This window comes from Columba livia, chromosome 5, assembly GCF_036013475.1.
Source record: "Columba livia isolate bColLiv1 breed racing homer chromosome 5, bColLiv1.pat.W.v2, whole genome shotgun sequence".
Taxonomy (NCBI): domain Eukaryota; kingdom Metazoa; phylum Chordata; class Aves; order Columbiformes; family Columbidae; genus Columba; species Columba livia.
Genome location: NC_088606.1, coordinates 49,091,104 through 49,115,438, shown reverse-complemented (window position 1 = coordinate 49,115,438; position 24,335 = coordinate 49,091,104). Strand labels below are relative to the sequence as shown.

The 24,335-nt window shown below is 38.5% G+C and overlaps 1 protein-coding gene across 36 annotated transcripts in view; it reads left to right on the top strand.

The window, feature by feature from the left end:
- PPP6R3 (protein phosphatase 6 regulatory subunit 3) overlaps positions 1-24,335 on the top strand; it is a 64,953-nt gene that overhangs the window by 27,088 nt on the left and 13,530 nt on the right. For 21 of the 36 annotated variants that reach the window (XM_065064924.1, XM_065064922.1, XM_065064927.1 and 18 more), the window contains 12 exons: positions 2,098-2,210; positions 2,834-2,947; positions 4,114-4,243; positions 7,089-7,241; positions 11,310-11,459; positions 11,982-12,046; positions 15,282-15,397; positions 15,775-15,860; positions 16,172-16,258; positions 19,743-19,840; positions 21,900-21,954; positions 23,745-23,875. In XM_065064924.1, coding sequence (XP_064920996.1) covers positions 2,098-2,210; positions 2,834-2,947; positions 4,114-4,243; positions 7,089-7,241; positions 11,310-11,459; positions 11,982-12,046; positions 15,282-15,397; positions 15,775-15,860; positions 16,172-16,258; positions 19,743-19,840; positions 21,900-21,954; positions 23,745-23,875 — 1,298 coding nt within the window. The remainder of the gene's footprint in view (positions 1-2,097; positions 2,211-2,833; positions 2,948-4,113; positions 4,244-7,088; positions 7,242-11,309; positions 11,460-11,981; positions 12,047-15,281; positions 15,398-15,774; positions 15,861-16,171; positions 16,259-19,742; positions 19,841-21,899; positions 21,955-23,744; positions 23,876-24,335) is intronic. The other 15 variants (XM_065064930.1, XM_065064928.1, XM_065064916.1 and 12 more) reach the window with 1 other exon arrangement.

Sequence of the window (24,335 nt, the reverse complement as noted above, 5' to 3'; positions counted from 1 at the left end):
TTTGTAATATTCCCTTGGAAGAAGTTTTTGAAGGTGCTGGGGTCCATCAGTGTTAGTCGATTTTTAAGTACCACCTACTAAAAGCACAGGACCAGGCAATTCCAAAATTCCGGAAATCTAGCAGATGAAGCAAAAAGCCAGGTTGGTTGAGCAGGAATCTTCTTGAACTACAGCAAAAGAAGAAACTGAATGGTCAGTGGAAGCAAGGTCATGTGTCATGGAAAGACTACAGAGATGCTGCTCGCTACTGTAGGGAGGAAATTTGTGTGGCCAAAGCTCAATTAGAATTGAAGCTGACTAGTACTGTGAAGGACAATAAAAAAGGCTTTTTAAGATATGTTAATGGCAAAAGGCAAACTAGAAATAATGTTGGCCCATGGTCACCTTATAAACAGGGACATAGACAAAGTCAAGACATTTAATGCTTTCTTTGCCTCAGTTTTCAACACCAAAGGTGGACTTGGGGGCCCACATAGCCCTGAGTTAGAAAACCATGGCTGCGTGAACAATAAACTCCCAATCAATCTGGAACTTCTACAGGATTTGCTACTCCGGCTAGATCCCTACAAGTGAATTGGGTATGACGGGACTCATCTGAGGGTACTTAAATAGCTGGCTGATATCATAGCAAGACCTCTCTCTGTGATTACTTTTTTTTTTTTTTTTTTTTCCCCCTGGATTAGTCCCAGTTGACTGGAAGCTGGTAAACGTCCCAATATACAAGGGCAACAGGGATGACCCTGGCAACTACAGGCCTGTCACCCTCACTTCTGTTCCTGACAAAATCATGGAGAAGATTGTTCTGGGAGTTATGAAAAAACATCTGAATGACAATACAGTCATTGGTCCCAGCCAACACGGGTTCAAGAGTCCTGCTTATCAAACTTAATTTCTTGCTATGACGACATTACCCACCTAGTTGACCAAGGGAAGCCTGTCAATGTGGTCTTTTTGTATTTCAGTAAAGCCTTTGATACTGTCTCTCACAGTATTCTCCTGGACAAGATGTCCAGCACACACCTATATAATCGCATAATGCAGTGGGTGAGCAGTTGGCTGACAGGCTGGGCTCAAAGGGTTCTAGTAAATGGGGTTATTTCAGGCTGGTGGTCAGTCACTAGTGGAGTTCCATGAGGATCCATCTTAGGGCCAGCACTCTTCAGTGTCTTTATAAATGACTGAGACTCAGGACTTGAGGGCATACTAAGTTTGCTGATGACACTCCAGAGGGCAGAGAGCCTTGCAGAGGGATCTGGATAAATCAGAGAACTGGGCAGTCACCAGCCACAGGAAGTTTAACAAGGGCAAGTGCTGGATTTTGCACCTGGGACAAAGGCAACCCTGGCTGCACATACAGGTGGGGGAATGAGAGGCTGGAAAGCAGCTCTGCAGAAAGAGATGTGAGGATTCTGATCAATGGGAAATTGAACCTGAGCCAGCAGTGTGCCGTGGCAGCTGAGAGGACCAACAGTATCCTAGGGTACATCAAGTGCAGCATTGCCAGCTGCTCAAAGAAGGTGATTGACCTGCTCTACTATGCACTAGTGTTGCCTCACCTGGAGTACTGTGTGCACTTCTGGGTGCCACAGTATGAAAAAGCTGCTGCAGAGTGTCCAGAAGAGGGCTATGAAGTTGGGGAAGGGTTTGGAGGGGAAACAGCTAAAGTTGCTTGGTTTGTTCAACCTCGAGGAGACTGAGGGGAGGCCTCATTGTGGCCTACAGCTTCCTCACAAGGGGAGGAGGAAGTGTAGGTGCTAATCTCTTCTCTCTGGCAACCAATGACAGAACTGGAGGGAATGGCAGGAACCATGTGGCAGGGCAGGGATTAGCTTGGACTTTAGGAAAAAGTTTTTCACCCAGAGGGTAGTGGAGCACTGGAACAGGTTCCCTAGGGAAGTAGTCACAGCCCCAAGCCTGTTAGTATTCAAGAAAAGACAAGACAATGCCCTCAAATGTATGGTGTGAACTGTGGGGTTGTCATATGCAGGGACAGGAGTTGGACTCCATGATGCTCGTGGGTCCCTTCCCACTGAGGACATTCTATGATTGTATGATTTTGTTACCACCATAGTGCAAAGCTATGTTTTCCTGTTCCAGAGGCACTCAAATGCATCACAGTCACTCTGTGAAATTATTCGTCTGAGCAGAGACCAGATGTTACAAGTACAGAACAGTTCAGAACCAGATCCACTGCTTGCAAGTCTAGAGAAGTAAGTTGCCTTTCTGAATTTGATTTGATTTCGGTTCATAAAAAAAATTTTTAACTTTTGCATATGAAAACCTTTAGAAATGGCAGGCTCTACTTTTCAGGTGAATTATTTTGCTATCCATCATCTCTCTGTATTATTTAAAATACCTCAGCAAGTAAAAATTGTTAGAAATCATTAAAAAATTTTTCCCACACTGCCAAAGTTAGTGGAATCAGACATGTGGAGGTCAGTTTGATATTGTGCAGAGTACAGTTGGGATATTTTGGCCTTAATCTGTTACTTGTTTTAGGTTGATCTAAGTGTTTCTGACAGAGAAGATTCTCCTGTATTCCCTTCTTTTGCTTGTTATAGGTGAAGGTTTGTGTGGCTGTTATGGCAAGCTGAATCAGGTTTTTGATCTGGCTGAAAACTCCCTTTGTGTAGTGTTGGTTGTCATATCAAAAAAAATAGATCACTGGAAGGAATAAGAAAACATGATGGGGGCAGTGTGGATGGGAGCAATTGTCCTGCTATCTAGAAATAGCTAGTAGTGTTCTTTGTGTTATCCCCTTATTAATTTTACATAGGGAATGGTAGCTACTGATGTTAAGTGTTACGTCTGATGCCAATACTTTTCTTTTCAGACAAGAAATTGTAGAGCAGCTGCTGTCTAATATTTTCCATAAAGAAAAAAATGAATCTGCAATAGTCAGTGCAATCCAAATACTATTGACCTTACTTGAGACAAGACGACAGACGTGAGTGTTCTTATTTTCTTATTTTGCTTAAATTATGCTTGCATAATTTAACTCAAGTACTGTTCAGCAATAGCAAGTGTCTTCCCTGTATTTTTGATGGAACTATTTTTATGGCTTCTCATATCTGAAGAAGTAAAAGAGCAAACAAAGTGATTGCAGTTGGCATTAGTACACTTTCAGCAAATGACTGGTCTTTCTGCAGTTTTTTTCCAGAAGCTAGTTAAAGTGCCAATTGGCAGATCAGGCTAATTGCATTTCATCAGTTTGTTTCTGGATACAAGGAATAGAGTAAATATATACACTGCAGTGAGTAGGCATTGAGTTTTTTAAAAAAAAAAGTTATTTGTAATTTTATTACAACTTCACTTTGAGAAGCTGTTGGACAGATCATTGTGGAACATTCAACTTCTTGACCCAGACCCAAGGTTCTATCACCCAGTGTGCAAAAAAAGCCAAATTGTAGCACACAGGTATAAGATATTGTTTATTAGAGAGTTGTGCAAGTGTGGATGCTGGAATAAACCCAGCATAACAGAAAGAAAAGTAACAGCTGTTTTGTATAAAAATCTTATCACTACTCAGGGCAGTCCTAAAGAGCCAATTGGTTACACATTTGCATATTGCATTACATAATCGTTTTAGCATATAATGAGCAACATTCACCTAAAGGACACTTTATCCAACAGTCTTGATGTTTTAAAGCAAGACTGCAACTAATCGTACAGGTGTCAAAATGTCTAAAGCTGCAAGGTCAGTAGTCTTTGTAGTTTGTGATCAGGTGTTTTGCAAGACACCCTTACCTTTGTCAGACTGACCTAAAACTGAAAGGATTTACATATCTTTAGGTTAGCAATTGCAGACAGGATTCATTCTGTTAAGTGGCAGTCACAACAAACTTGTTTATGTTCAGGATAGATGAGTAGAAGCTCTTTGTTTGCCTTAAAAAGCTGTAATGTTTTATCTCAAAACCATGTTGAAGATTTCAAGCACAACAAATCTAAAAGTACTGGGCCTAGTGTTTGGAAAAACCTTGTTCAACAAGTACTTCACACTATATTTGTAACCTTTTAACTTGCCTCTTAATTATTTTCACAGAACTGTGTCACTCTCTAAGATGTTTTACAACTAGTTTTGATATTGTCAGGTTTTCCTTATGTGTGTTTTAGATTTGAAGGCCATATAGAGATCTGTCCTCCAGGCATGAGCAATTCAACATATTTGGTCAACAGAAGTGTTTTAGAAGCCATAAAGGCACGACTTTCATCCTTCCATGAACTCCTGCTTGAGCCTCCAAAAGTAAGTGAAATCTTGTGTTACCACATCAATGGAAATAAGCCTGTCACTGTGTGACTGTACTTTAGGCAGGTTATAATAACAAAATCCAGTTCAACAACTTTTGGTCAAGTGGCCAGGCTCCTTCCCAGCCTGTTCTGAGCTTTGCTGTTCATTATTGTTGTCCCTGTTGTCCCCAGTGTGTTGTGCTAAATGATATGCTTTTCCAGCTTAAACTTTGTTTAATTAGCAGAACAGCCCTGAGGCAATTACTTGTTTCCAAAAACAATAAGAGATTTGCTATATATTCTGAAGGTGGGTCCTGTTTTCTTCTTGGAAATCCTATCTGGATAGGGAACATGGACTATGGAAACATGAAACTATGTTTCAGTTGTTTGGAACTTTGACATGGCCCGCAGGAGGCCTGCTCAGTTCCTCTGGGCTTGGCAAGGACTCCAAGTACACCAGCTCCATGATGTGCACTCTGCACTGTAGTCAAGTTAAATTCTTTGGACTTTTAAATTGATTTAAGTGACTTATCTGTGTCATCCTGTTGTAAAAGATAAATATGAGATGTATAAATAGGGAAGTTACCAGTGATCTATTTATATTTTTCCGCTCAAATTTTCATTGGCAGAGTTACAGCTTAAGCACTGCACCCTGTACTGGGTGACACAGTCCATAAGAGAGAAGGACCTGTGGGCTGAAGTAAAAATAAAGACTAAAGGTATATAAAATACCAGATCAGACACGGTCAAGGTAGTGTTAAAGTTTTAGACTGAAGAAGATGAGACCTCAAGATTTCCAAATGCAAAAGAGGAAATAAAATGCAAATAAACTGTCTTTATTGCAACATGACAAGTTACAATAGAAGCAGAGTCACATCAGATACTTGATTATTTTCTGATGATTAGGCATACTTAGCATCTGAGTCTCACTTAGCGAAGTTATTGAATCCATTGCTCATTTTGAATACTAGTTAAATGAGCATCCTTTTGATTTTTGCCTTATGGGCTAAATGAACTAGCAGTATGTCAGTCATCTTTTTTCTCCTGCAGGGGTGAAGATAGTCAAGCAAAAATGACATCCAGTATTACAGAAGGCAGTAGTAGGCTCCTTGTCAATATGTGTTCATACCTTAAGATAGGAAGATGTTTTCATTATTAATTCCCCTGCTCATTGCATATTAGCTACTAGATTTTTAGCCCTTATTGTAGCTAATACCAGATTTTTCTTATTGACTGGCACTTGGCAGGTTAACAAGCCAGAAGAGTTGTCACATAACAAAAATGTGAATGTAAGAAACGTGCAACTTATGATTGTAATATTAATACAAGGACCCATCAGGGCATGGAAAGAGGTTATTGCGGTGTTGGAGCTAACTCCTTCAAAGACAAGATGGAGCTTGTTTCTTCTATAACATTAGACTAAGCAGGGAAACTTGTTGCTTAATTAAATTGTTTTCAAGTGTATGAAGTTAAGGTTGTTGAGACATTGCAATGTAATGAGAGACTGACTGTCCACCTAGCTGCTTTGTGTATATTGTAGCTGTGTAGACTAGGGGTGTCAAACTCATTTTCACCAGGGGCCACATCAGCCTCATGTTGTCTTTAAAAGGTAAAATGTCATTTTAGGACTGTTTGTACAGTCCTAAAATTACATTTATACAGTCCTGTTTTAAAAAGTCTATATAAACTTAATCAAATAGATTTAAGTCTTGCATTTTAGAATGCTAGATTTTGTTTTAATTAACAAAAGCAAATATTTTTGATCTACTAGATGTGAAACTGGTTTTGAGAGCAACAGGAAGGTGAAAGGCTTTCAGAGTAGAATCAGAAATGGTGTCTGGTTTCTTTCCACTCCATGGCAACTCAGTATCACTAGTGGAAACTCAGTAGTTTCCACTTAGTAACTCTAACTGTATATTAACTAAAAAGGAATAAAACATTCAGGTACTCTTATGCAGCCTTTAGCTCTTTTGATACTTCTCTCTGACCCTTCTCATCCTCCAAACTGTTACACGTGAACACATTTCTAATCAGAAATACCATAGAAATTATAGCATACTACTCCTCCACATTTCGCTTGAGCAAGTTAAAATATTCCTGATAGCACAAGCAGAAGAGGGAAATGCTGGCATCATGTAATAATGCAGTATACAGCTGGTAAAATAATAAATACCTCGGGGAAAAACAGACAGAGCAAAGTTATTTTAACAACTTTGCTGTCCTCTCTTCTGCAAGGCCCATTTGTTCTGTGCACAGAGAAATCCCAAAAGGTGTTTTCTCTAACCATAACTATTGCAGTGATAATCCTGTAATGCAGGTCTGTCAGACTTATTCAAACACCATGTTCCTGCAGCACAATGCCCATCACACACCGTGTGACCAGCTTGCTGGCAGGAGCCTGGGAACAAGGAGCTTGGCACTGCTGCGTGGAAACAAAGTGCTGGGCTGGATAACACAAGGAGGCAGGCTGGAATCAGCACCACAGGCTGTGTGTTTGACACCTGTGGTGTAGACTATAACTGTACATGGATTAACTAGCGAGAAACATTTCCTAGGTAGTATTTCCTGTTTCCTTTCAAGGTTGGGTAGAATGCATCTACTTTGAGATCCTGTCTGTAGTTAACAATCAGTTTTTACAGTGTCATTGGTTTCACGTGGCTGGTTTTAGTGTTTCTGGTCTATGTACATAAAATAAGCTATAGGGTTCAGAAATAAAGTTGCTTTTTTGCAGGGTAAAGGTAAGACTGTTGTTCAAGGACTGATTGTATATATTTTTAAGCACTACCCTGTCATTGTGCATAGTAATGATGGGCTGGTTTTAAAAGATATTTTAATGGATTTTATGTGTGTATCTTTTTCAGAAGAGTGTCATGAAGACATCCTGGGGTATATTGGATCCACCTGTGGGAAACACACGTTTAAATGTTATCAAATTAATATCTAGCCTTTTACAGACAAATACAAGCAGTGTAAATCAGGAGCTTATAGAGCTTAACAGTATAGGAGTAATACTGGTAAGAACTTTATGCTGACTTGTTTATTTTTAAGGATTGCTGTTAAGATCTTGATTGGTCTTTCTGTCACTGCAGATAACAAGCTTATTTTTTTATCTGTATGTTCTGAATTTTTCAGCCATGTTCAAGGCTGTCATGCTGTTTACATTCTCTTATTAAGTTGTTCCCTCAACCCATTTTCTTCTCTTAATAATATATTGCACACCAAATAGTATCTCAGCAGTGTCCTATAAAGGGACAGTTATTCTTGGTAGTTTGTATGCCTTCAAACCTCTGAAAGCAAGATGTTGCACAGCAAACCTTCAGTCAGTTAACTCACTGCTTTTGTGCTAAAGTGGAATGTATACTTGTAATACTTCCTATCTCATACTTCAGCTACTGTAGGACTTTTTTTTTTTTTTTTTTTTTTTGTATTTAGGTTGACCAAAAAATTCAAAAGTTGGTATTGGTTAAAAAATAACTACCAAAACATGCCAAAACTTATACTACAGTTTCTGAATACAGTATATAAACTTCTGCTTCTAAGCAAACAGTTACAAACAAAGTATAAATATTTTCTCTGTTTTAGTATAAAATCCCTTTTTCCTTCAACTAATTAATACAGCTGTAGTTGTAACCTTATCAATCTCCGCACAAGTTGGAGGACAGGTTGTTGTGGACAGGTGCTAACTTGTATACAACAACTGAAGTTGTTCCTAAATATGTTGTGTAAGGCAATGTACACACTTTGAAAACTTGCATTGCTAGCCATTTTTCTCATTGGGGACTTCAATTTACCAGATGTCTGCTGGAAATACAACACAGCAGAAGCAGTCTAGGAGGCTTCTGGAGTGTGTGGAAGACAACCTTCTGACACAGCTCGTCAGTGGGCCAACTAGAGAAGGCCCCCCACTGGACCTGTTGTTTGTAAACAGAGAAGGAGTCCATGAGTAATGTGTTGGTTGGAGGTCACTTTGGGCATAGTGATCATTAAATGATCAGGTTTTCTATTCTTGGAGAATTAAGGCGGGTGGTCAGAAGAACTGCTATCTTGGACTTCCAGAGGGCAGACTTTGACCTGTGTAGGAGGCTGGCTGTCAGAGTCCCTTGGGAGGCAGTCCTGAAAGGCAAAGGAGTTCAGGAAAGCTGGTTGCTCCTCAAGAAGGAAATCTTAAAAGTGCAGGAGCAGACTGTCCCTGTGTGCCTAAAGATGAGCTGGTGGGGAGGACTGGCCTGGCTTAATAGAGAGCTTCAGCTGGAACTTGGGAATAAAAGGAGAATTTATAATCTTTGGAAGAGGGGGCAGGCTACTCAAGAGGACTACAAGGGTGCCATGAAGTTATGCATGGAGAAAGTTGGAAGTGCCAGAGCACAACTAGAGTTCAGCCTGGCTGCTGCTGTAAAAGGAAATAAAAAAAAGCTTCCCTAAATATGTCAGCAACAAAAGGAGGGCTGAGAATCTCCAACCTCTGGTGGATGTGGTGAAAAACATAGTGACAGAGGACGAGTGAAAAGCTGAGGTACTAAATGCCATCTTTGCCTCAGTAAGACCATTTGTGCTCCAGGTACCCAGCCCTCTCAGCTGGAAGACAGGGACAGGGAGTAGAACAAAGCCCCAAAAAATCCAAGGAGAAATGGTTAATGACCTCCTACACCACTTAAATACACACAAGTCTGTGGGGCCAGATAGGATCCATCCAGAGATACTGAGGGAGCTGGCAGAGGTGCTCACCCATCCACTTTCAATTATTTATAAGCAGTCCTGGCAAAATTGGGGAGGTCCCAGTCAACTGTAAGATAGTAAATGTGACACATCTACAAGAAGGGCCAGAAAGAGTATCTGGGGAATTACAGGCCTGTCAGCCCGATCTTGGTGCCAGGGAGGATCATGGAACAGGTCATCCTGAGTGCTGATCCTGTGGCACATACAAGACAACCAAACAATCAGGCCCAGTCATCATGGATTTATGAAAGACAGGTCTTGCTTGACCAACCTGATCTCCTTCTATGGCAAGGTGACCCACTCAGTGGATGAGGGAGAGACTGTGGATGTTGTGGACTTAGACTTCAGTAAAGCCTTTGCTGTTTCCCACACCATTCTTCTGGAGAATCTGGCAGGTCATGGCTTAAATGGGTATTCTCTTCACTGGGTAAAGAACTGGTTGGGTGGCTGGGCCCAAAGAGTGAGTGGAATCAAATCCAGTTGGCACTTGGTCATGAGTTGTGTTTCCCAGGACTCAGTACTGGGGCCAGTTCTGTTTAATATCTTTATCAGTGATCTAGATGAGGGTATCTTATGCACCCTTAGTAAGTTCGCACCTGACACCAAGTTGGGTGGGAGTGTTAAACTGCTTGAGTGTAGAAAGGCTCAACAAAGGGATCTCGACAATCTGTATCAATGAGCTGAGGCCAATTGTATGAGGCTCAACAAGGCCAAGTCTGGGGTCCTGCACTTGAATCAAAACAACCCCATGCAATGCTACAGGCTTGGGAAAGAGTGACTGGAAAGCTGCCTGGGAAGAAAATGATCTGGTGGTGTTGGTTGACATCTGGCTGAACGTGAGCCAGTGGTGTGTCCAGGTCGCCAAAAAGGCCACCAGCGTTGTGGCTTGTATCAGGAACAGTGTGACCAGCAGGACTAGGGGAGCAATCATCCCCCTATACTCAGCACCGGTGAGGCTGCACCTTGAATACAGTGTTTGGTTTTGGGCCCCTCGCTACAAGAAAGACATTGAGGTTGTGGAACAAGTTCAGAGGAGGGCAACAAAGCTGGTGAAAGGTCTGGAGCACAAGTCTTATGAGGAATGGCTGAGGGGACTGTGGCTGTTTAGCCTGGAGAAAAGGAGGCTGAGGGGAAACATTACTGCTGTCTACAACTACCTGAAAGGAGGTTGTAGGGAGATGATTTTTAGGGACATGGTGGACTTGACAGTGTTAGGTTAACGGTTGGTCTTGGTGATCCTAAAAGGTCTTTTCCAACTAAAATGATTCTGTTATTCTGCGTTAAATAGGTTATTTCATAAACTAAATTCAGTGAGGGGTGAATGTGCATAAGGGGAGGAAAAAAGTAATTGCATAAGGGGAGGAAAAAAGTAATTGCATAAGGGGAGGAAAAAAGTAACTATAGCCATACAAACTTCTCAGTGCTTCCTGCTGTTTGCTGAAACACCACATGCCTTACTGTGCAGACTTGACTGTTAAGAAAAGTAATTGTCTAGTTCCAGTAGCATATCTTTATTGTAGGATGTTATTTGTTTAAGAGAACTGAAAGAAAACTGAAGCTTTATTTTGAAGGAGACTGAAATTGTTTAATATGGTTCCAGACACTGCACATCTTTCCATAACTAATTTTATTTTGTCAGTGGCAGCAATCATTTGAGTTTTCCAGTTAGAAGTAGTGTAAAATAACTGGACATAAAGTTTGAGGAAAATCTTTCTGGTGTTGAAGAGGGGAAAATGTAGAGATAAGGGAACATGATTAACTGAATGCTGTGTATTGTATCTCAGCCTCAGTATGTATATGGCATTTAATAATCTTAAATTGCGTCTAGGTTATCTGAGGTAGCCTTCTGTAACAGAAGAATATAATTAGTAGATGATAACTCCAGAACAGGTAGATATGGTTTTGTAAAAAATCTCACTAAAGTGAGCACGACTTTATAAACAGTATTGCAGGTGTTAGAAAGTTAAGTGAACTCAAAAAAGAGAAATCTGTCAAGGGCTACTAAGGTCAGAAGTAATGCTTCTGACTGTAGGACTCTCTGGGCTGCAGCTAGCAGAAGGAATATAAGTAGTGAGTGTCATTCCTTCCTCTCTTTGTTCTCTGAAATTGTGTTATTGCCTTCCCCCTGGATAAATCCAGTTACAGTTGAGTTTGTTCTGATCCAGTATGATAGTCCTTGTGTTCAGATAATAGCAGGTACAAGAATAAACTTTTTTGTAGGTCACAAATTTTGTCTTGCACAATAATACTTACTGTAAAAATTAATTTGTTCCTGTGTAGTCATTCAAATGACTTTTAGAAATGAGACTATTGGTTGCGTTTCATGAGAAGACCTTTGTATAAACCTTGTTGAATTTGTTTTATAGGACATGTTCTTTAAGTATACATGGAACAATTTTTTGCATACTCAAGTAGAAATCTGTATTGCTTTGATTCTTGCAAGTCCTCTTGAAAGCACAGAAAATGGCACAATTACAGATCAGGATTCCACAGGGGGCAATCTTTTGCTGAAACATGTAAGTTGTGGGTGTTTTGGGAATCTGTTGAATTTTGTTGTCTCCAGGCTACTGTAGCAGCTACTCTTACATAAAATATACCCCAATATTACTCTATGTATAGAATGAACAGGAATATTTTTCTGGTTTTTGGTGGGTTTTTTTTTTTGAATGTCAGTTTAGGGTGTTAAACCTGAAAATGCCATAGAGTAGATTTTTGCTGATCCAAAGTGAGCATATGTGCAGAGCTATAAGTATTTATTTTCCTTGAAAGTGTTCCTCTTATTTTTAAGAATTACAATAGCTTTTAATAGCTTGGTGCTACTACAACTCAGCAGCTATAAAGAGAAGTAGAATTAATGTAGTTTTAACTTCTAGGTTTCTGTTTGGGATCTGACTGCTGCTTCTCAACTTGAAACCTTTCAGTGAAAGTATTTATCCTGAACCTTATATTATTTGTCTTGTAAGACTTTGAAATCAACTGTAAAATGCATAATAGTTTTCCATTTCACTGCTACTAAGCATATTTTGCTCTTCTGCTAGCTCTTCCTCAAGTGCCAATTAATAGAACGAATACTTGAAGCATGGGAAATGAATGAGAAGAAACAGTGAGTAACCAGTTATTTCATTCCCTCCGATTGTTTACCTAAGACTTGAATTGTGAAATGAATTTGTGACTAATTCATAACTGATCTGGCCAGTTTTAAAAACACTTGTATGTTATTATTTAGATTAAAGCGTTCTCACATATTACCTTTTGGTAGCATTCTAATGCTTTTTCCCATGGTCATTTCAGAATACAATAGTTTGTTGTTCTTGCCATGTGGAAGATATTACTATGGTATTTAAAGTCTGCCCATGTTCAAGTACGCAAACATACCATAAGTTTTGAGAGGACATAAAATACTTTTTTCCAGTAAGCAATTAAAATTATTTATAAAAACATCAAAGCATATTGCATATTGAGAAGCAACAGACTCCTAAGCAGTAAAAGCCATGTCCTCAGCGATGGAATACCTTCTGAAAGTATGTGTTTGTGATAGGATGGAAGTTTCAAGTAGCTAGTAGAAAAAAAACCCTTCAGTCTTCACCTGAGGTGGTAAAACAGCTCTCTGAAGGCTCCTAAGTTGGGCTTAGGAGATAACAAACAGTGAATGTGAGCTTTAACTTGTCGAAGTACTGAATTAGCTGACTGGGATGGTGTTGCTGGTTTGCTTACTTATTATTTCAGTTTTCCCCAGAGTATTCCTGTTCCTATTTGATGTGCATCAGATAGTAAATATATGGCTAATATAATTGACCTGAAATAATGTTGAAGTAGGTGAAGAAGGTGGGTATAAAGAGAATGTGACTTGACTTAACTGTAGAAGACACTTAGGAAAACATGTTTATCGTATTCTCCTGAGATTAGAGAACTGTGAACTTTATCAGCAATTAGACTCTCATAGGAGAGATGTATGGGAAGTTATTTGCATAGATCCAACCTAAAACTATTCTGTGGTTGTATAAGAATGTTCTTGATCCAGTGCTTACCATATGGATGAATTAATAATTAATTAATTCATTTAGTTTCATATTTTCAAATACTAATGTGGAAAATACTGTTACAAACCTCAGATTGTGCTTTTATCTGGAAATAATTTTTATTTGCAAGAAATGAGCTGAATGTTGTAATTCACTGCTTTGTCTAGTTTTGTACAAGTAAGGCTCCAAATATAAAACATAAGTCTTTTAAGATAATCTTATGGTATTTTTATCTTAGCTGCGTGCTGTAGTTTAACTGCAGCTGGCAACCAAATACCACACAGCCATTTACCTGCCTCCCCACCCCCTTGGTGGGTTGGGGGAGAGAATAAAAACAAAACACAACAAAAACACAAGCAAACAAAAACAAACAAAACCAACAACAACAAAACCACAAACACCAACAAGCTCATTCATGGGTTGAGATAAAGACAATTTAATAGCATAGCAGCCAAAACAGGGACACTCCTTCAGGAAATTGATTTTTTTCAGGCTGTTTTTTTGGTATTCTGATTTTGAGCAGTGCTAGAAGCTTTGAGGGTGACTGCTTTCTGCTGGTAAAAATCTGATATAACAAAAAGCTGTTTGATTCGCTGGGATTAATAAGCATTTTCCTAACAGAAGATACAATTGTATTCTACACAGTTTGGCTTGTCAATCCACTTTATGAAATACAAGTGTTCTTTATGGTATATCCTGGATTAGAAATTATAACCTTTGCCATCTTTGCATGTTGCTTTTTTTTTGAATGTACTTGTTATATAAGGAGTCAAGGAAATAAGACAGTAACCGCTCACTCAAGTTGTTCCTGTAAACAATGTAATACTGTTTCATTCATGACATCTCATATTGCCATGATATAACATAATTTCAGTTACCTCATGTGTTAGATGATGGTATTGGAAAATCAAGTCATGTGATTTGTGCTTGCATAACATAAGCTACTTCCTGAAGTGCTGTCACTTTACAAAGGTTTCTTGACTTTTTTCCCCATTACAAAGGACAAAACCTTAAAGCTGACCTGGCAAATGTCTGATTAGCTTGCAGCTAAATGCTAGAAGTTTGGTCCAAGTTGGAGCTCTCACTTTAGGTCTTTGGTCAGATCTAGAATGGTTACAGCTGATCATAGCTACTCAAAGCGCTACTCTAAAAACTGCTAATTCTACAAAATTCTGCAAAGCAGTTCTGTCAAATAAAAATATTTGTACTGCCTTGTAATTATACCTTTTGTATACACTAAAACTTCAGGAAAGCAGTGTTCCTAACTAAAACTTCAGTTGGTCATACCATTCTAACTTCGTGTTAAATGTAATGTTAATAAACTCTGCAATACTAAAGCACACTTAGGATTTAAGATTTTTTTTTTTTTCCCTCTTTTTGTTGTCCCCAAAATGGGGTTCTTTTACTCGGTGTGCAATTGAGTCAAATTCTTGCACAAAGACAAGGTATTTTTTATTATAGAGTTGTGGAAGTCTGGATGCTGAAAGAATGCCAGCATGCCAGGAAGAAAAGTAACAGCCATTATATACAGAATCTTATCACTATTTTCACACCTTCAGGACAGTTGTGAAGAGACAATTGGTTACACATTTGCGTATTGGTTATGTACTGATTTTTAGCATATAATGAGCAACATTGAGCTAAAGGACGCTTTATCCAACAGTCTCGAGATATATGTTGAAACAAGATTCAACTAGTTGTGCAGGCTTCAGAATGTCTAAAGCTACAAAGTCAGTAGTCTTTGCAGTTTCTGATTAAGTGTTTTGCAAGTCACCCATATATTTGTTAAAGGACCAGACTGACCTAAAACTGAGAGGATTTACATATCTTGAGGTTAGCAATTGCAGACGGGATTCATTCTGTTAAGTGGTAACAACTACATTTTGATCATGGACTCAAAGCTCTGAAAGAACATTCAGTGAAGTGGGGTTTTGAAAAATACTCTCAGCAAGAGAAATTTCCAGAAAACTGTGGATCTGTTGTTAACTTTGTAATTGTTTTCATAATGCTGTAGACTTTTCTTTCTACACACAGAAATGGGAAAGCAGAAATAATTGTCCAGAGACTCCTCACTTCCTTCTTGGTATTTTACATACTTGTTAAGTCTTCTGAATTGGCATAGTAGTCAAACCAGTTGGTGTCTGAAATTCTGGAGTATTTTTGCTGACCTTTGGTTTTAGGGTACAACTCTTCTGCTTGGGAGCTCCCTGTGCTATTTCTCTTGTGTAATTTCTTGACTCTGGTAGAGTGTTTTCTAAGAAAATATAGTAGCACAGTTGCTCTGAGTGTGGGCAGTTGAATTCCTTTTGTCTCTTGCAGGGCTGAAGGAGGAAGACGGCATGGCTATATGGGTCATCTGACAAGGATAGCAAACTGTATTGTGCATAGTACGGATAAGGGGCCAAACAGTAGACTAGTCCAACAACTCATTAAAGGTAATGTTAATGGTCTTAAGTTTGTCTTCAAGGCTTTCATTATCAAATTTTGAGGAAATGAATCAGACTTAAATTAAAAGACAGCTGTTAGATAGAAGAGGAAAATATTGTTTCTGAGGCATTCAATTTAAAACCAGACATGCTTAAACATATGCTTAAGTCTTCTTTCTGAACTATCAAAGCTCCTTGAAATAAATGGAAAGAGATGCTGACCTACTTAATTTTGACTTGTTTGCTATATGGAGTATTCCTTATGGATTTAGGAGGATGTATATGTTCTCTGCAGTATTTCTGGTAGAACAGAAGAGAACAATTAAAAATTAAATGATGCTCCTTTGTTGATGGTATCAATTTTTTTTTTTTTTTTAATCTGCTAGAGCTTCCTGAGGAGGTCAGGGAGCGATGGGAGGCATTCTGCACAAGCTCTTTAGGAGAAACTAACAAGAGGAATACAGTGGACCTGGTAAGTAGTGATGGGTGAGTTATCAAAATTGCTGCTGTTTACTTGGACCCCAGTTTCTTTTTGTCAGCAACTTCCATGTATTTGTGTCAATAAGTATATCTAGCTGCTGAGCTGTGGAACTGGTAGTTCTTTAGTTTACTTTTCAACTAAAGCCATATCATTAAAATTTTATATGGGAATCTTGAAGTTGCTCAGTTTGTATACCTCATCCCAGGAAGTTATCAAGAAGCAAGACTTCTTTACAGCTTCAAGTTAGTGTCCTTGAAAGCTCCTGTCATGTACTGTGCAAACAACTAAATTCCTTTGTATAGGTTACTACCTGCCACATTCATTCTTCCAGTGATGATGAAATTGACTTTAAAGAAACTGGCTTCTCACAGGATTCCTCTTTGCAGCAGGTGAGTTGAATTCTTTTAACAGCATAAGTTGCTTTTTCTATAAAAATAAACAAGATTTTTTTTTTTTTTTTTAAGCAGTGGAACTTGTATTTCTATCATGAGCGAATACAAATCTAGAAAGTTTAAAATAGAACTTAGACATATGTGCATGCACGCAACTGTGTTTTATCAAACCCAGAGGTATGGTTTTTAACATGTCATGATATCTTGGTGTTCTGTTCAGTTTTTAGTCTTTGATCATGCTGTGAATGCAGATTTCTACTCATTATGCCAAAGAACAGATTTTTATATGCCAGCTCTCTGGCTAAGTTGAATAGTTTCTATGTTAACTTTAGTTCTTAATAGCTGTAGAAGTTTGAAAAGGTGGCTTCTAATTGTGTTTTCTGGCAAGCATGAACTGCTGTGAAAGCAAATATGGGTTTCTGTTTGGTTTTGCTAATAGATTTTTTTTATTAAATATTGACCCTTATTTTAATGACTAAACAAGGAGGATTGGCTATTTGTTATTACATGCTTTTAATTTTTGGCAAAACATCCAACTGCAGTCATCATAACACTATAAATCAAGAGCTAATAACAGGTGGTATCTAGCGACTCTAGTGTGTTTTAACTTTATAGATGCTTGATCCCTAGTAAGCCTACATAGCCAAATCTTCCCTAACTAAATTTCCAGTTAACTTTATCACTTATTTTTAAATTAAGTTTATGCTTTCAATAACTCTTTTGTGAGTGTTTCAAAGATAACTATTTATCCCTTAGTTTACTGAAAAAAAAAAATTGAGAATAACAGAATTTCTGTAATAGTACTGTCCTACCTGCAATATGCATGTCCTTCAATTCTTTAACCAGTGGTAAAAGTGGGAACTATGCAGCACGAGACTGACAATAGATCTCTTATACGGAACACATTACTTAACCTGGGTTATTAAATAGAATCTTTCAGCTCACCGACAGCTATGTAGTAAATACTTAGGACTAAGACTGGCTTCTGTACTTTATGCATCTTTTATAGTTTCTATAATAAATAATTGCCAAAATCTGGATTGTGGTGGCTTAAGTTTTGAGAATCTGAATGCATTTTTACCTGATTCAGTGGTTTTTGTGTATGTGAGGTACACCTAAATACAAATTCAATAAATTGTGAACTGTCTGTAGCAGCTCTAGTGAGAAAGTAAGATCTTGAAATATCTGTACTTTTCATGCATCCCCTTAGTGACCTGCTGTACCTAGGCAATCCCAGCAGTTCCAAGTAGTTAATCTGGAGAAACGTGGATGATGCAATGCTCTTTCTTTCAAGTTTGTCACTGTTTTCTGAATCTTTTTCTAAGCTATGGTAGTGAAATATACTTTCTAAAGTGGTCTTGTGAGGAAAGCGTGACACTAGACAGGTTAAATCACTAATGGGAAATGCATTGAAATTACTTTAAACATTCTGCAGCTGCACAAATTCATTCATAGAGGTATCTCTGGATCAGCTGGAATACCCTAGTATTTTACCATGTTAAAGGAGAAAACAGGTGGTAGATTTCCAGAATTGAAGTGGACCCATTAGGAATTGAGTAAAGGAGGAAAATACTAAAGAACCTCTTGATCTTTGGTTTATTTTTGTCAAATGTAACTTTTGCCTGTGCAGAATTACATTTGCTATGACTTATTTCTTCTGGCATCCAAGTCTAGTTTGATACTGTTTTCTCCTAATGAAGACCCTTTCTTCTAGACGGAATGTTTCTTTTTCCCCCCCCTTTTTTCTCAGAAGCACTGAGAAGCACTCAGAAGTTTCTGAGTAACGCTTCAAGATGGACATGTTTGAAAAAAATGATCTCTCACCTAGTAGTTCTGGGTTGTAAGATTTCTTGTGCCAGCAATGTTTTATATGCTATCTTGCTGTGGCTTTAGAAACTTTTGCTTCAGGAATATGTTGTTCTGTTCACCACCAGCTTAGTACCACTTTTTGTCTCCTTTAAGTGTACTGAAAATATATTAGAGAATGGGATAGAACTGTCTAGAGTCTGAGAAATGCCAGAACTTTATAACTGTGTTTTATATACTTCTAGGCAATTTTGATGTTATAAGATTTTACACTAGTTTTATAACTAGCTGATGTTATAAACGTAATGTCTTAATTTTCTATTTAGCCTGATGAGTGGTCTTCTTGATGGTTGCACATTTGTAAAACACAAGAAGTCTGTTTAATGTTGGGGTTTTTTTTCTTCCTGTGAAGATAATTCACTAATATCTTTTAGTCACATGCACTTTTTAATATCCATAATAGTGAAAATAACTTTATAGGAAAGAGAAGCTTAGTAACCAGTGTAAAGCAGAGCAATTATTTTATAGGGAAGTCAGTATCTGATTGCATCTGTGTTCATGTTGGTATACTAATTCTGTTAGTATCAAATGCCAAAGTCTTTCAGAACTGTTGGATTTTAAAATATAGGATCAAAAGGTAAGAGTTTTTGCATTGACCTGGGTTAGCGTAGTGACCCTACCAGTCATGAGGGTTTTCAAACCCACTCCCAGCCCAGTGTCTTGCTATATACCTCATACTTCTATGACTCCTTTCTTTTTTCCTCCTTCTTTCATCATGCCTTAATCCAAACTCTTTTTTTACCATTTTTTTGACCATTCTCTTGTTTTCTTTCCATATTTACCTTATCATATTCAGCTTTACCTTCTTCTTGAAAGGTTTTGTCTGTGTATTTTGCCCCTTCAGCTACCTTGGCAAGAAACCAAGAGTTGATGTGACAGCTGTGTTTCCTGTAATGTCTTAGCAGTAGCTGACTTTACATGTGAAAATAATGCTACTAGAAGTCCCTAGAGAATGTGTGATAATTTAATTATAGTCCTCAGAAATAAGGGACAAAAACTTGTTATCGATAACAGAAAATGCTTACGTGTACCTTAATGTGTATATACCTATCTGCTAGCAGTTGACACTGATTTATTTAAACAAAGACAAAAAGTAAAGCACATCTGAGGCAGTGACACTACACTGAGATGTAAAATGTCCAGTAGTTTCCTTCTTCTAGAGGCTGAGTAGATGCTGCTGGTGTGTGTGCCTGAGACTGAAATTTCTAGCGACAACTACATGATAAATATGAAACTATGCTTTAGTATCTGTATATAATGTACTTTTATGGTTCTTACCATTTATAACTTCATGTTATTTTGAACAAAGGCAGCGTTTACCTCATATTGTGGTGTTTCACTGTTTGTTTTGGGTGCATTTGGAAGGGTGCCAATGAACACATGGTTAAACTAGAGATTTAACTTTGTTATTGAGAACTGTTAATAGACTGGCTTTCAAGTCAGTAGAGGTATGTAGTCAGTATTACCATTTAAAATTCAAAGATTAAGACAAATCCTTTTCCTGTCCTTTATGTTTAGATTAGAGAGACTTATTTCTTTGGAGCAAAATGGGCAAATAGGATTTAGAGTATTATTAGAATCATTATATCACTGTCATTGGTCCTGGGGTTGCCAGGCCTTTTCTGATTATCAGATGCAACAAATGACGTCCAATTTTATTGACCAGTTTGGCTTCAACGATGAGAAGTTTGCTGATCAAGATGACATCGGCAAGTGAGTATAACATTACACTGGCTTTGACTATAGTCTTGGGAGTTTTCTTATTGAGTATTTGGCTGTGTTTTTGCTGGTGATAAATGCAAGCCTTTACTGATGTGCGGCAGTTGCCAGTCAGTCCTGTCTTTTCATGCCATATGTGTGCACTGATAGAAGCCTCCCTGGACAGTTTACAGAGGAAAGCAACAGCTTGTTTTCCATTTCTAATGTCCTGGTTGTGCCAACATGAGAACACAGCGTTTGTGAATAAATAACTAAATTATAACTCAGCTTTTGAAAGCTATGTGTGTTCAATGACATGGCATTGTTGGGTGCACTTTCACTTCCTCTGTGCCTCAAAGTGGTTTGCTTTTTTTTTTTTTCCCCCCTGGTGAATTTATGTACCAGACCAGATGAATAGCTCTACTTTTAAGTTTGCCTGGAAAAGATGACAGGAACAACACATCTCTGAGTGTACTGTTTTGTATGGGACAGTAAGGAAAGGGCATTGTAAATCTACCTTTGCTTTCAAGGTCAAGGCAATTAAGACTCATTTCTACAAATAGGGTAAGTGATGAACTGAGAACAGTCTTGGTCAGGTTAAAAACAAAAGACAACAAACAGGACAAACCAACCAACTAAGCCAATACCGTAATGGGAAAGGGAAAGAATGGGCCTTCTTGCTGTAAAGAGTTTGTCATGATTTTTGTAAGAATTCATGGCTTGGAATGCAAGAATATCCATATAAGAGTAAAAAGCATTAAAGTAAAAGACAAAATGTCTCAGTGCTCTTCTATAAGATGTGTTTAGTAAGTGCTGGTTGACTAAAGCTTGCATGTGCCATTTAAGAAGCATTGCTGCCTTTTTGCACCACAGTCTGCTGAGATTATAGATTAAAATATGATGGGAGAGGAAGCAACTCAGGATAGTCCTTAACTTTCTTAGAAGCAAGTGGATTTTGGCAAGGATAGGAGTTGGGATTCTGTTCAGATCATGCTGTTTAGTAGTATATGTTCTTGGTGGAAAGAAGATGACTACTTGTATAAGCAGATCTCTTGAGGTATGTAATAGGTATCCTGATGATGTACTCAAGAGCTGGGTTAAGATGTAGATAAATGATGCCTTTTGTGCAAGAGTCAATTACAGCTTAAATTACCTGCTTGCTGTTGTGCAGTAATTCAGATGGTAACTTGCACAGTAACTCAGTCACATTTAAAACTTATGTTCCTTTAGACCACTTACCTTGTTCCCTACTTTATAATACAATGAAGATTAGAGGAATAGTAGTATGTGCTCTGCTGAATGCACTGCTCTATGTGGCTAGAGAAAGAAAGTGTTAGCTCTTCTGAAAGTCTGGTACTGTTTCTCTTTTCCTCCTCTGTTTCTTTTTGCATCCCCTAGAGATTTATTTTGTCTAATGCTATTTTTAATCTAAGAAGTGTTTGTAATTACTTTAGTGAAACTGCTTGATAGCTTAATATGTGAAGGTGTGTAAAGCCTAATATTTAGTGTTTAGTTTGAGGGGGAAAAAAAAACTTGAGTGATTGAATCTCTTATTTTTTTAAAAAACATTTTTTTTCATTAGAAAACAGAAGTTGCTATTACATTTTTCACTTTCTTCCTGTTAAGAAGGTCCTTCTATAGAGTGGTGAAATCAGTTAGAAGGTATAAGAACTGGTAACATAGATCTTCGCAGGATTTTGAGCTGTATTATGTTAAACCATAGTCAGACTAGACATTCTTTAGGCCTACTCTTTTTTTTTTTTTTCTAGTGCATAACAGTACAGTATTTAAGATTTGCATATAATTTCAGTTATGCTTGCTTAGGCTTGTTGCATCTTCATAGCTTACTATAGGGTAGAGATGATATAGTTTTGTATTTCTATTTAAAATATTTCAGTTAGAAAATTCACATGAATGCCAGGCCTCCTCAATGTGGAGTTTGATTTTTATGTTGGAAACTATTTTGTCTGTTATGTTTTTAGATTGCTAGAAAATGAGAAATCTAAGAGAAAAGAGATGTATTCATGTCATAATACAACATCTTGTTTTATTGCATTCATCTGCTTTTTCATAGTGTTTCTTTTGATCGGGTCTCAGACATCAACTTTACACTCAATACAAATGAAAGTGTAAGTATGTGTTCCTGTACTGTCAGAATGATTATTGTGTTTTAAACTTTGGTGTGACCTCAAAGTTTTGGTGGTGGTTGCAACTCCTTTGATGTGTAGTTGTTGGGAAATAACTATCCTACCTTGTTCCTGTATCATGATATTTTCTAATTGGAAGACATAATTGTTGTTCTTTGTGAATAGTGTTAAACAAAATTGCTTTGAATTTCTCTCGTCAGGTTCAAGAACAGGCTTGGATCCGATTTGTGCATATTGCATACTTGTGTTTTATGGTTAGAAGCTATTTCAGTCTTCCAATGAGATTGTGGTGACAGGAAAGTAAGGACAGAGACTTTAACCCTAGATACTGTTTGTCAGTTGAGCTGAACTAAACCCCACTGCACAGAATAAAGCTGGAGTACTTGATGGTTTGGTTATCTGAAAAGCTCTTCCATGTCATTCCTGCATGCTGTTCTTAAGCATGATGGAAAATCAAATCTGTTCTTTGACAGCCCACTCAACTTGTTGGTAGCTGGGTACAAGCACCACTGAATTTTTTTCTTGGCAAGACATTCAGTTTTGTTCTGCTTTTAGAGGAATGTCCTTTTCCACACTGTTTTGAGGTTCTTTTCAGAATAGTCATATATTTCTGTCACGGAGGCACCCTGAGGTTAGTTTAAGGGACAACAGGGTCCAAAACAACTTTTATTAAACCGGTGAGAAACAGGGTTTTAGCACTCCTAAAGTGACTTGAATACAGGCTTGGATATCAGTTGAGGAGAATTATTAAGGGGCAGCAACTAATAATTCAGGAGGTCCATAGTGTGCATGCACGTGGCATCACCAAAACAATGTCGGAGCTGCCCCTGAGTCCAGGAAGAGTACACACTCACCTGAACGTAGTATGGGATTATTTTAAAGGGATACACGTACTCGTATTGAATACAGAAAGTGTACACTTGCAATCCTGCAAGGGTAAATTTATAATACACTCGCAATCCTGTGAGGAGAAATACACGTGCAAATGTACACAGAATATTACACGTGCTTATGTAGAAGCAGGTGAGGAAAACACACCCACGATTATGTGAGGATTAATTTTACATGTGCTTGTATTGAGCACGGAAAGTACGCGTGCAAATGTGCACAGAATATTGCACGTGCTTATGTGGAAGCACGGGAGGAAAACAAACTCGCGATTCTGTGAAGAAATAATATTACAAATGCACGTATTGAGCATGGAAAGTACGCGTTCATATGTGCACGGAAAGTAGATACATTTGCAATCCTGCGAGGAGAAATTTTACTTACGCTCATGCCGGCAAGGCAAGAGGAGTCTCCATCCCGGGGAGGGGTGGCTCTCAGTGGCAGCATCTGGCCTGTGCTCCAAGAGACCTGTGACAAGTGGGCGGAGTCTCAACAAGAGTCCTGTTTTTTATAGCCTGATCAGATCTGACTGTAGGCATTCCAGAAGCTTCTCTGCACCCTCACCCTGGCTGTGGGGTGCTCCTGAAGCTTCCAAACATCCCCCACACTGGCCGCAGGTGGCTAGTGGCTCCCTGGTGCCTTGGCACTCCCTTCTCTTTTCTCTTAAGGGCCCTGGCCAGGGTGCTCTGGGGCCAAACAAAAGAAGCTGTTAGGCTCAAACAACAGAGAGAGAGGGAGATGTGTCTGTGTGTCTACTCCTTCCATATTGAAGGAGGAAGGGGGAGAGAGGGGGGTTTGCATTCTGCCACAATTTCAAAAATATTTACTAATGTAAGTAAAACAATGAATTGTAAATACAGATTTTATACTTTTGCTGTATTTAGGGCAATATAGCCTTGTTTGAGGCATGCTGTAAGGAGCGAATACAGCAGTTTGATGATGGTGGCTCTGATGAAGATGATATTTGGGAAGAAAAACATATTGCATTTACACCAGAGTCCCAGAGGCGTTCCAGGTAAGAAATGTGTTTTTCATCCAAATGGTAGTATAGTGATCCCTCAATACAAAGTGTGTCTTCTGATTCATACTGACTGTTAGCACAGGCTGTCCAGCATAACTAGCTTTTTCCATACTGTGGAGAAATGACTAGAGGGGTGGCTTTAGTGACTGCTTTCTGGCCATAGTTTGCAGAAGGTGGCAGCTGTTGCCCTGTCTACTCAACTCTTCCTGGACTTCAGCTTTTGTAACTTGTGTTTTTGGTGGTGGTGTGATTTTTGTTTTTTCTGCTGCTTGTTCTTTCCCTCTTCTTTTAAACCTGCTCAGCCATTTTTATCTTGGACAAGGCAGTCCATTTCCACAGTTCTGTAGACCATGCTGTCCTCTCTACAGTACCAGTGTGGTTGTGGACAAAACTGCATGGGAAGCTGTCTTGAGAGGAAAGGAGCGTGTTGGCCCCAAAACTCTTAGGGCTGTGC